The sequence below is a fragment of the Talpa occidentalis genome, unplaced genomic scaffold, assembly GCF_014898055.3.
Source record: "Talpa occidentalis isolate TD23 unplaced genomic scaffold, MPIMG_talOcc4v2.1 talOcc4.15, whole genome shotgun sequence".
Taxonomy (NCBI): Eukaryota; Metazoa; Chordata; class Mammalia; order Eulipotyphla; family Talpidae; genus Talpa; species Talpa occidentalis.
The window spans coordinates 44,621,726-44,634,586 of record NW_023601543.1 but is presented as its reverse complement, the minus strand read 5'-3'; the positions used below and the strand labels follow the sequence as shown (position 1 = coordinate 44,634,586).

Below are 12,861 nucleotides of genomic sequence, written 5' to 3'. Positions count from 1 at the left end.
AATGTGCCACATATGTAAATAGGTACTCACAATGCTTATTAAGGGAGATGCCAATGAGGGGGATATAGCCCCTGTAGGTTCAGCAGTTTTAAATTCTATTGGGGACTCAAGAAATTGGAAGACTCCTTGACAGGTGATCAGGACTAAGCACTAACTCAGTCCCCCTAGAGAAGTGCTGCTCAAAAGTTTTCATCAAAGCAGACACTCAGGGATACTGCAAACTGGAGCCTAAATATAGGCACTTCAGTATTTTATCTTAAACTAATTTTACTCTCTAATGACACCGACAATGTACCATGCATTAACATCTGTACTTTTTACACTATTATCTGCCGTAATCCTTACATTTTACAGATGATGAAACTGAGGTCACATAGCTAATGACAGAGCTAAGATTAGAGTCCAATTACTTTTTACTGCAAAGCCTACACTCTTAACCATAGCTCTGTATAGTCCCTTGATAATATAAAGACAACACATAAATTACTTTTAATCTTGAAATAAATTTAGACTTGCAAAGAAGTTACAAAAATAGTACAAAGTCCCTGTACACCTTTTAATCAACTTCCCCTAAGGTTACCATCTGACAATAACTATAGTATAGTGGTCAGAGCTAAGAAATTAGTATCAGTAGACCTCTAATACCCAAACTGTGGATTTTATTATTATTTCAGTTTTTCTATTAATTGCTTTTTTATATATTCTAGACCGGATCCAAAGTACCACACTCTATTTGTCATGCCTCCATATCGCTCCCGGTTATTCAAGTCTTATCTTTTATGACCTTAACACTTTTTGAAGATTAGAGGTCAAATAGTCTATAGATTTTCCCTCATTTTAGGTTTGCTTGTCTTTTGATTCAGTCGAAGCTATGTATTTTTGACAAGAATACTACAGATATTATGCTGTGTCCTCACTATATCAGGGGATACCTGATGTTAGTATGTCTTTTTTTTTAATTTTATAAAAAGCAAAATAAAACATAAGTCAATCATTTTAAATGCCTAATTCATTTAAGCCAAAATATAGACCATGCAGAACCTTACAGAAAATGGCAGTATATTTTCTGAATGCTTTGCTCTAGAATCCTGAAAATTTTAATTGGTATTTTCATTCAAATTCTAGTCATTTTTTTCCTTATTAATCACATTATCCTGAACCATATTTCTGATGTTATCCTTCATCACTTAGTTAAGGCAGTATCTGCAGGATTTCTCCATTCTACTATTACTATTTTCACTCATAATTATTAAATATTTTGAGGGAGATACTTAATTACTATGCAAATACGTTTCTCTTTAAACATCCACCCAGTAATTTAGCATCCATTAGTGGAGCATGCCTGATAATCGTGACAGGGTTATTTCAATGGTGATTTTCTAGTTCTTTCACTATCTCTAGTCTTTAACTATAACTCTTCTCTAAGGAAAAGCTACCCCTTCACATTCATTCATTCGTAACCAGTATAAACTTGACATTAAAATTATTCCCTGGGTTATAAGAAAATGCTCATTATTTATTTTGTTTGTTCAAATTGCTCCAGTTTTAACTATTGGGAGTTCTTACAGGTTGGCTCCTGTGCCTTTCTGCCATGCTCCTCTCTTTTTTGAGCACTTCTTCAATTTTGGGCACTACAAGATGCTACAGTCTCATCTTGTATATTCCCTGCCCTGCCCTACAATCAACCACATCTATAAGGAACCCTGGTTTCTTTAATTAAAGAATGATATTTAGACTCCAAAACTTGGGCAGTGGTGCTCATTGTCACTGTAGTGCTATTGCTTCTAGGCCCTCTCACTGACTAGAACTTGGAAATATAGAAATACACACATGTGCACATGCATGCATGCACGGATGCACTTTTATGCATATGTACACACACTGGCCCACCCACCTACCTATATTTATTACTGTATCTACCTTAAATTACTTCCCATGTAAAATATTTGAGTTAAAGCAAAACTTTAGGAAGATAAGCCATGTTGATTGCATGCTAGCCCCACCTGCTCCCAAACCTTGCATAAATCCTGGTTTGTGCAGCAAAGACTAGCATATGAGAAAGTACAAATAGCATTAATTCTACTGCTTGCAACCCTTGGCTGAAAGGGAGAGATCAGAGAACCCTGAATTGTATCCTGGGCTCAGCAGACTAATAGTACCAGAAGGTAAAGCAATCAGCAACAACAACAAAAAAAAGTCTTTTTAAATCAAATATGTCTATGTTAGACCTATTCTTCTGAAAAATACAGAGAAACAGGTTCCAGATTTACCCTTCTATGTAAAACAACTTAAAAAAACCTGTAGGATTTATTACCGCCATTTTCAGTTCAATGATCACCATACAATAAAAGACAGTATCTCTGACAGGGAAGATGCTAAATATTTGATTTACTATAAATCTACCTCATATGGTAATTGTAAAAAAAAAAAACTCTATTTGTTAAAAGTAACTATAGCAAGTACTGATCAATGTCTATAGATAAAATTAAACACAGAAATAAATTTTGTTTCTAAATAGTTAACTGGCCCATAATACTCCCTAGCCATCTTGTTCCCACTTAAGACAATAAACCATTAAAATATCACCACAGTTTAGTCCCAAGTTGCCAAATACATAATCATGAAATATTAAAAAGTTTGAAAGAAATTAAAACATAGCATCTTGATTCTATTGCTTCTTTAACTCCATGGGGGGAGCCAGAGAATGACAGAACTTAGTAAAGAAAGAGGCTGAAGGAAATTTCTGCCAGAAGCCTTATAGACTGGTGCACTATGAGGGGCAGCATTAAGAGAAGGAAAGTTTGCCCAGTATTTCAAAAACACTGCATGTCTGACCAAAACGAGTACTTACAGCAGTTTTATATGCAGATTCAATGTAAAACACAAGGTTCTGTATGAAAGTGACTTCATCTAGACTGTGGATGATATGAAGTCCTGAGGAAAGAGAGAATAAAGATATACAGTAATCACTAAGGGCTTTATAGACAGAGTGACTAGCTAACCCCACTACTCCCAAGTTATCTTATCCTGCTTAGGAATGATGAAAGGCACTTTGATTCTTAAACCATAAAATCAAGACCACAAATCAGTCCTAGTCTAGACTTCAACTAAGTGAGATAACCCACATATTTTTTTAGCAAGTAAATAAAATTCCAATTTGACTATTTTTTCTTTAGTTACTTAGATTTTTGGTGTGATCTAACAGGGCTTTGTCTAATCTGAGGTCAGGAAGAATCAGTCTTATATTTTCCTCTTAAGTATTCTGAACTCAAATATGTCTCTCCAAAATTCATACATTGAAGCCCCAAGTCCCCAGTGTGATTTTATTTGGAGAGAGGGCCAATAAGGAAGAAATTAAATATAAATGAGATGATGAAGATGGGGCCCTACAATGATAGGACTAGTGTGCTTATAAGAGATACCAGGAGTATACATATCGAGAAGAGGCCATGTGAGGACACAGCAGAGAAGGTGGCTGTCTATAAGCCCCCAAAAAAGCTCTTACCAGAAACTAGCCCTGCCAACACCTTGATCATGGACTACCAACCTCCAGAAGTGTGAGAAAATAAATTTCTGCTGTGTAAGCCACTCATTCTATATTCTGTTTTGGCAACCCTAGCAGATTAATACAGAATCTCTTCTTTAGTTTTCCCTTTTACACCTAGGTCCAAGATTAATTTTGAGTTAATTTTTCTTCATAGTGTGAGGAAGCAATCTAATTTCATTCTTTAGCATGTGAATATCCAGTTTTCCCAGAACCATGTATTGAGAAGACTATTCATTTCCCCCAATGAATTATCTTGGTGCCCAAGTCAAAAATCAATTGACCATAATTTGATGGTTTATTTTTGGACTCTGAATTCTATTCTGCTGCTCCATATGTCTATTCTTATGCCAGCAGCACACAGTCTTCATTAATGCAGATTTGAAGTGAGTTTCTAAATCAGGAAGTGTAAGCCCTCCAATTTTGTTCTTACTCAAAATTATTTTGGTTATTCTGGGTCCTTTGGAGGTCCAGTCACATTTTAGGATCACCTTTCAATTATGCAAAGACATCTGGAATTTTGATAGGAAATGCATTTTATCTATAAACCAATTTGGGAAATGTTGTCATCTTAAGTATTTCAATCCATGAATATAGGATGTCTTTTTATTTACTTCTTTAATTTTTCGAGTTTTATAACTTTATAGGATTTAGTAGTTTGTGTCTTTCTAGGGATTTCTCTATTTCATTGAAGTTATCTAATTTGTTTTATATTACTTTTGTTAAATTTATTCTTCAGTATTTCATTTTTTATGCTATTGTCAAGTGAATTATTTTCTTAATTTCATCTTTGGAGTATTCATTTCTAATGTATAAATATATGATTGATTTGTGCATATTTTCCTTTATCCAGTTACCTTCCTGAGTTTGGTTTAGCTTTTAAGTGAACTCCTTGGGATTTCTATATATAAGACCTTATCATCTACAAATGGAGGGGTAAACTTCTTCCTTTATCTGATATTTTAAATTTATGTTTATTGCCTATTTGCTCTAGCTAAAACTTCCAGTACAATTTTAAATACAACTGGTGAGAGTTAATATCCTTGTCTAGTTCTGATCTTAGGGAGAAAACATTTATTTTTTTCACCATTAAATGTGATGCGAGCTATGCATTTTATAGATGCTCTTTATCAGATTGACTAAGTTCTATTTCCTATTTGTTCAGCATTTTTATCATGAAAAGGCATTGGATTTGTCCAATGCTTTCTCAGTGTCTAGTGAGATGACTGGATCTGTCTTTTATTCCACTGACATCATGTATTGTAATTGATTTTCTAATGTTAAATCAACTTTGGATTCTTGGGGTATTACTTTGTCATGATGTTAAAATCTTTTTTATATATTGTTGGAATTTGTTAGTATTTTGTTGAAGATTTTATAATACATATTCATAAGAGGTAGCTAGTGGTCTGTAGCTTCCTAATGATGTAACTTTGTCTGGTTTTAGTACAATGTCTTTACGTTACTTCCTCTTCTGCTTTTTTGGAGGTATTTGTGAAAAAATGGTCTTAGTTCTTTAAATTTTTGGTAGAATTTATCAGTGAAGCTATCTTGGCTTGGGTTTTTCTTTGTGAGAATTTTACATTACTCTTTTATCTTTATATTATCTTTAATTATGATAGTTCTATTCAAATTTCCTGGACTGCTTAAGATTCAGTAGTTTGTATCTTTCTAGGAATTTGTTTATCAAAGTTATCTAGTTTGTTGTTAAAGTTGTTTACAGTATTAATTATTTTTATTTCTGTGAAGTTCTACCTGATGTCCCCTCTTTTATTCCTGATTTTTGTAATTTGAGTCCTCCCTTTTGCTCTTGGTCAGTCTAACCAAAGGTTTGTTGACTTCGTCGATCTTTTTAAGGCATAAACTTTTGGGCTTGTGGGTATCCTCTATTGTTTCTCTCTATTTCATTAATCTCTGTTGCAATGTTTACTATTTCATTCTTTCAGCACACTTTGACTTTAATTTCCTCTTCTTTTTCCCATGTCTTAAGGTGCAAGGTTAAATTATAGATCTTAGGTCGTTCTTTTCTAAATATAGGTATTTAAAGCTATAAACTCTCTCGCTAATCACTGTATCTCCTGCCTCCCTGAGTTTTGGTATAATGTATATTCCTTTCCCTTCAGTTCAAAGTTTTTCTAATTTCTTTTGTGATGTGTTGTTTAATTTCCACAGTTTTAAGTTTCCCAATTTTTTTGTTACTGATTTCAAATAACATTCTATTTTCAACACAGAAGATGGCTTTGTGATTTTAATCCTTTTAAATGTATTGAGACTTATTTTATGTCCTACAATACAGTGTATATTAGAAAATACCTCATATATATTTGGGAAGAACGTCTATCCTGTTGTTGGATGAAGCATTCTATAGAGGTGTCTAGTTGGTTTAAGCTTTCTATTTGCTTGCTGATCTTCTGCCTACTTCTATGCATTACTGAAATTAGGGTATTGAAGTCTCTGACTATTGTTAAATTGTCGAATTCTACCATCAATTCTGCCTGCTTTTCCTTAGTGTATTCGTTATGTATTTAATTGTTATACCTTCCTGATGAACTGAACCTTAAATTATTCTAAAATGCCACTCTTCGATATTAGTAAGTTTTTATTTTAAGGTCTATTTTTAGTGAGATGGTTTAACTAATCTAGCTTTCTTATGGTTGCTGTGAAAATATCTTTTTAATCCTTTTTATGTATATATGTTACCAACTCAACAATCCAATTATTGCTTTACACAACTTTGTCTTTTAAAGAAGTTGAGCGAAGAGAAATTATAAATTTATATTTCTTATATTAACCTTCTAAAATAACCTTTTCTGGTTCTCTCCATTTGTTTCTGTGGATTGAGTTACCATCTGGCATCATTTGCTTAATTCAACATAGCTTGCTTCAAACCACCTCCTTAGTTCTGTTATTATTAAATATATTATATTTTTACATACTATAAATACAATACAATTTTTGTTTTATACAATTGATTTTTATATCAGTTAAGATAAAAAAGAATAGGCAACTATATTGTATTTTACAGTTAATTTTACCAGTGGCCTGTTTTTGTGTGTGTGGATTCAAATCACAATCCAGGGTCACCTGATTACAGTTCAAAGAACTTTTAATAATTCTCATTAGGTAGGCCTAAAAGCAACAGATTCTCTGTTTTATATTTATCTGGGGATATGTTTATTTTACTTCATTTTTTTGAAACATAGTTTTGCTGTATATAAGATTCTTGGTTAACAGCTATTCTTTTTCAGCCCTTTCTATACATCATTCCACTACCTGCTGGCCTCCCTTTTTTTCTGAAGAGAAATTAGCTGATAATATTATTAGGGTTCCCTTATATGTGACAAATCATTTTTGTCACATTGCTGAAGATGTTCTGTTTGTTTGGGGCTTTTAACATTTTTACTGTAATGTATTTGGATGTTGATCTGTTTACCCACACCCAGAAATCATGGGAGATCACTGAGCTTCTGAGATATGTAGATTAATATTTCTCATCACATATGTTTTCAGCCATTATTTCTTTAAAAGAAAATATTCTCTACTCCTTACTATCCTTTAGGTACTCTCACTATTCATGAGTTGCTGCTCTAAATGGTATCCTATATTTCTCTCTGATTCTATTCATTTTTGTTATTTTTCTTCTCTCTGTTCTTCAGACTACATAATCTCTACTGATTTATCTTCAAGTGTGCTGATTCTTCTTGTCAGCTCAAATCTATTGAGACTCTAGTGAATTTCCCATTTTAGTTACTATACTTTTCAGCTTCAGAATTTCCATTAGGCTCATTTTTATATCTTTATTCATACTCATAAAAACATGAAATACTTTTATCATATATTTCTTCTTTAAACATGATGGTCTTTAGATTTTTTTGGTATTTTATAGTAACTGTTTTGAAATGTTTGTTTCTAAATTCAACAAATGCTTCCTGTCAATGGCAGTTTTTGTTACCTGCCTTTTTTGTGTGTGTTGGCTCAGATTTTCCTGTTTATTTGCATGTCTCGTAAATTTTTGTTGGAAACTGGTTATTTTAGATAATATGCTGTAGGAACTTTATAGATACTGATAGCGTCCTCTCTGGGACTTGTTTTTGATTACTTGTTTAAGGACGTGGCTGTACTATTTCAGTGAAATCTATTTTCCCCACAGTATACAACCTCTGACTTGGTTCCTCAGAGGCTATAGCCTTGGTCATGCACACTGTCACTCCAGGAAGTCAGTGGTTTTCGTTTTAGGCACTGTCTCTTTCCATCATCTATTAAGTATTTGCCTCTGTTTGTATCATACCCAGCTCTTAATCTCCACTAATTGCCAGCTGATTGCTCTATGATTTTATACAATGCATTAACTGTTCCACAGTCTCATTGAATTAAATTCAAGTCCCATTTCAGGTTGTGTTTGAGGATAATCTTTGACACTTTTGCTAACTCGAGGGAGTGTCTTTTTAGCTCTCTCTTTCCTTGGTTCTGTTAACATTCCTGGTTAGTCTATGGTTTAGATTGTTTTTATTGAGCTTCAGCCTTCTCTTAATTGCTTAGAGCAAAAAATGAGCATTGTTTTTGAGAGTGCAGTATCCTCAGGGTTGCACTTTCCCATACTCTGTTCCAATTAAAGTCAGTACTTTTGGGAAGACTTATGGAGCTTTCTGATCTTATGACCTGCCTCTGACCTAAGCAAACATTTCTGTGTGAATGCTCCAGGGTGAGTTGTGGTCACTTCTCCAGCACTGAGACCCCCTGCTTTACAAACAGGATGCTGGGTAGAATAGTAGCTTCAGTCTTCTCACCCTGCCTCTCCCAATGTGAAACCTCATAATACTAGCAATGTGGGCCAGGTGCAATCGGGCCCTACAATTCTTGACCTGCTCTGCCTGGCATTAAACTTCCATGCCAAAAGTAAAACTGGAGGGTAGGAAGGGAGTTCCAGACCTCTTAGCTATTCCTATCTAAACAAGAACTTCTGCAATTCAGAGCTGTAGAGGATGAGAAATGCTGGCAACCTGCCTATCTCAGGGAGATATTATAGTCCTAGAATAGACGCTAGGGAGAAGAGGGAGTCTTGTATTCTTGGCTGTACCCACGTCAAATGGCGCATCTGTCATGTTGAGCTTGGGGCAAGGAAATAGGTTATGGCCCAAACACCACACTCACACTTGTTTTTAACCAAGATTTAAATTTCCTGGAATAAATGTTTTTCCACTTGCTACATGCCCTTAAGAACAATTTTTGGTGACTGTAAGTGGTTGGTCTTATATTTTTATTGTTAATAGTTAATTGATCACTTACTATGAGACTCACACCATCCAAAATGTTTTTTCAGATATTTTCTTTTTTTAATTTTTATTTTTATTAATGACATATCATTATTTTATACCCTTGTTTTTTTTTTTTTTAAAGATTTATTTATTTATTTATTTATACAAGCACTGGGTACAGTCAGAAGCGCGGGAGGGTGAGAGAATTCACCAGAGCCAGAGCGGGGAGCGGAGCAGGCAGAAGGACGGAAGTACACTGCTGAGGGGAGCAGCGGGCGGCAGGAGAGGTCTGCGCGCCATGTGGGACCCTCCTCCGGTGGCTGGAGAGCAGCCAGGGATCGAACCGGCGCTGCAGAGGCTGCAGGGAGCCTCGCAACCCAGCGCTCAACCGCTGCACCACCGGGGAGGCCCCCCCTTGTTTGTTTTTTCACAATATGGGATTTCTCTCTTCAAGTGTGGTCACTACAGTTTTCCCACCACCAAAGCACCCATAGTCCTCAACCATAGTCCATTGTGATCTCCTCAGTCTTTTAAATCGATTTTTACCATATATGATTATTTTTTTAAAAAGGTTCATTTTATTTATGTATGTATACTAGAACTGGGATATAGGCCAAAGGCATGGGGTGGGGAGGGCAGGGGGATCAAGAGATTCACCAGAGACAGAGTGGGGAACAGAACAGGCAAATCAACTGAAATACACTGATGAGGGGAGCAGAGGGCAAGACAGGAGAGGTCTGCTGTGCCATATGGGTCAGCCTCCTGTTTGTTGGGAAAGGATACATGGAGCTCGCCATGCTAACATACCATAATTTACAGTCAGCTTTTGTCTAAAGCCTCCCTTTTAACCAAAGTTGAGATATTTAAGATTTCAAAAATGTGGAGAGAATTGCTAAATTTTCCATGAAGATTATCTCTCACATCTATCCTTTTCATCCTTAAGGCAAGTGCCTTACATAAGCTCAACATCATTTCTTACCTAAAGTATTTCAGTAACCTATCTAGTCTTCCATTTTAATTTCCGCCCCCCAATCTATCCTCCTGCTACTAGAATGAATCATCTGAAACTTTCTTGATTATCTACCTTGAGTGGCTGTCTGCTAACTACATACTTAACTCCAAACTATTTAGTAAGGTACATGAGTCCTTAACAGCTAGTCCTAACTTTCTAGCTTCATCTTTTTCTGTTTTTCCAGATTTATCTTACCCTCTAACCATAGAAGTTTAGTCTTACCTTGGTGACCAATGCCTTTAAAAATTCTGTATAGTAGTCATGCTATTCCCTTATCTTTTCTGACTTGTGAATTTCTACGTATTCTTCAAAGTCCTGATCAAATAATATCTAACTTGTTCCAAGTACCTATCAGAGTGAGCTCATTGGGGTGAAAATCAAATGTTAAGTCAGGACTCAACAAACATTTCTTGAATAAGCAAACGTCTCTCAAAAACATCCTCTGTGTATTTCTGCTTCCTTTCTGAGCTCAAAATGAAAAACTATAAGAGAGATTTAAATATTGTTTGCCTTGTAGAAAAACTCCAGGTTTGGCATTAAAGGAATATTAGAAATGGAGTTATAACTGTCATTCTTTTTAAATAAATAAAACCAAAACATACACCATTCACAGAGGAAGTAAGTGGTTAGCTAGTTTATAATTTCAAGAAAAGGTTATTCAGTTTCCAGGCTATGTGCTCTAGGAGAGGGAAAAGGCTTTATTATCAGGTATTTATTTATGCAAGAAAAGAGGAAGAATATTCTGGGGGAATTCCCATCCTGAATATCCTTAGTACCAAAGAATACTATAACGAGATAGGAAGATAAAGAAATTGAAATCTAAAAAATGTGATATTATGAGAAGTACATTTATTTACTCAGGATGAGCTAGCAAAGGTCCTGTTTAGTTTCCAAACTGAGTATAACTGGATTTATAGTTCGCCCCAATTTAGGAGAAATAAAGGGAAATTATGCTATTTCTTACACTTCCCTTTTTCAGGTAAAGTACCTAAAGGTAATAAAATCATCTGAAAAGGCTTATTATTCAATAATTTAAAAAAAGAGATTTGAATTCTGATTCCTAAATTCTCTTAATAAAATTTAGATGCTTTCTTATAATATATTCTTATAATGCTATTCTTATATAATAGAGCAGTATAAAGTAGGTAATTCAATTTATGTTGGTATTAACCACAATTTTTCAGTGCACAGTATAATAACAAGCAATAATCCCTAGTTCTTCTTTCCAATCTCATGGTAACTGAGGATTAATAAAAGAAAAATACCTGTCTAGAGAAAATCTACAACAGATTTCCTGGTTCTTAGCTTTTAAATATATTATTCAGTACCCCAGACTTGTCTCTCAATGTAAAAGAATATTAACTAGGCCTCAAAGATACAAAATGAAATTTGCAAAATATTATGTTTCCAATAGGCATCTTTGAGCAATGTAAACAGGTATGTTGTTTTCGGTTTTCTAAAAACCTTAGAGAAGTCACATGTGCCAGAACAAGTGCTTCACGCGGCAGAGGCGCTGGTATTTCTGTCCTTGTACTAACCTGAAGCAGTCATTTGTGCTAAGAAGAGCAGGTACACAGAGGTAGCATCCAACTGCAAGTGTCCCCACTGGTCATCACCCACCACAGTAGCACAAGTTTTGGTGTTATACTTGGCATGGAGGCTATCCTTGGTACTCTGACTATACTTGAAGGATTCTACTTTATCCACCTGAAACAAAAACAGTAAAAGAAGTATATGCATAAAAATCAACCCACTCACCATACTTCCATACTGACACATATTGTTGCATTAGGTCATCAGGCAATTGTCAATGTTCAAAATGCACTGCTACCTCTTTTTTCCTACACTAATACAACTACACAGTATGTTGCTGCTGTTTTTATTTTTTTTTAATAGAGGCATGTTTTATTTATTTATTTGTTTGTTTGTTTGTTTTGTTTATACATGCACTGGGTACAGTCAGAAGCGCGGGAGGGTGAGAGAATTCACCAAAGCCAGAGCGGGGAGCAGAGCAGGCAGAAGGACCGAAGTACACTGCTGAGGGGAGCAGCGGGCGGCAGGAGAGGTCTGCGCGCCATGTGGGACCTCCTCCAATGGCCGGGGAGCAGCCGGGGATCGAACCGGCACCGCAGAGGCCGCGGGCAGCTTCGCAACCCAGCGCTCAACCACTGCGCCACTGGGGAGGCCCTGCTGCTGTTTTTAATTTAAGTAATGTAATTGGAAAATAATACCAGTCAAAACCAGCTTTTCCCACCCCTCCCCGCATGCATTGTGCAAAAATGAAAAATGATATAAAAATATACAAAATTTAAAAAATAATTAAAAAATAAAAAAATTAATTCATTGGAGTTAATAAGCTAAGTAAATTCTTGACAAAAATTTAAAAAAAAACAGCTTTTCCTACTCATTACCTCTCTTTCATTTTTTACATATTTGTTTTGCCACCCGTGATTGAGTCAGAACAACTTTGTAAAAAATGAGTAATGAAAAAGATACATTTGGTCATGAAACAGAGGTAGGAATTTTGAGGTAAATTAGAAAAAAAGGATATATATTTTGAAGGAGTAATGAAAAGAGCTGGAGATACATGGAGTGACTGAAAAAAAAGATATAAAAAGTTGAAACAGAGGCCAGAAAGGAAACATCCTGCAATGGAGAAAACAGATTTGATTAAGTGTGTATCTGATATATGATAGTAACTATTGGATCTTTTAATATGATTCATGAAATTAGTGACTTTATTAACCTATTTGGTAAAGTAGAAAATAAAAATACCTTAAATACAAAAATATAGCAAGAGGGGTTGGCAGGAAGAAATCATGGTCATGAGATAGCCCAAAAGAGAGAGCATAGAAGTCTGGAAGTGATTTCCTTCTACTTGTTGTGTGCCTATGGATGGCCACTTTATCAGGCTGGGCCTCAATTTCTTCTAATAAAATCTCAAGAAAATCATTTCAGATTTAATGTCTGCAACATGCATTAAGATCTCTTAGGATAAAAGTAAAACATTTTTGAATGGAAAAAATATCATAAACCCAAGACATAAACGA

At 35.1% G+C, this 12,861-nt stretch overlaps 1 protein-coding gene across 1 annotated transcript in view; it reads right to left on the bottom strand.

Moving 5' to 3' along the window:
• The window catches only part of PHKA1 (phosphorylase kinase regulatory subunit alpha 1), a 110,125-nt gene that overhangs the window by 92,155 nt on the left and 5,109 nt on the right, over positions 1 to 12,861 (bottom strand). Inside the window, exons 4-5 of the mRNA XM_037511643.2 lie at positions 11,350 to 11,518; positions 2,852 to 2,934 (exon numbers count right to left, since the gene is read on the bottom strand). Of these exons, the coding sequence (XP_037367540.1) occupies positions 2,852 to 2,934; positions 11,350 to 11,518 (252 nt within the window). The remainder of the gene's footprint in view (positions 1 to 2,851; positions 2,935 to 11,349; positions 11,519 to 12,861) is intronic.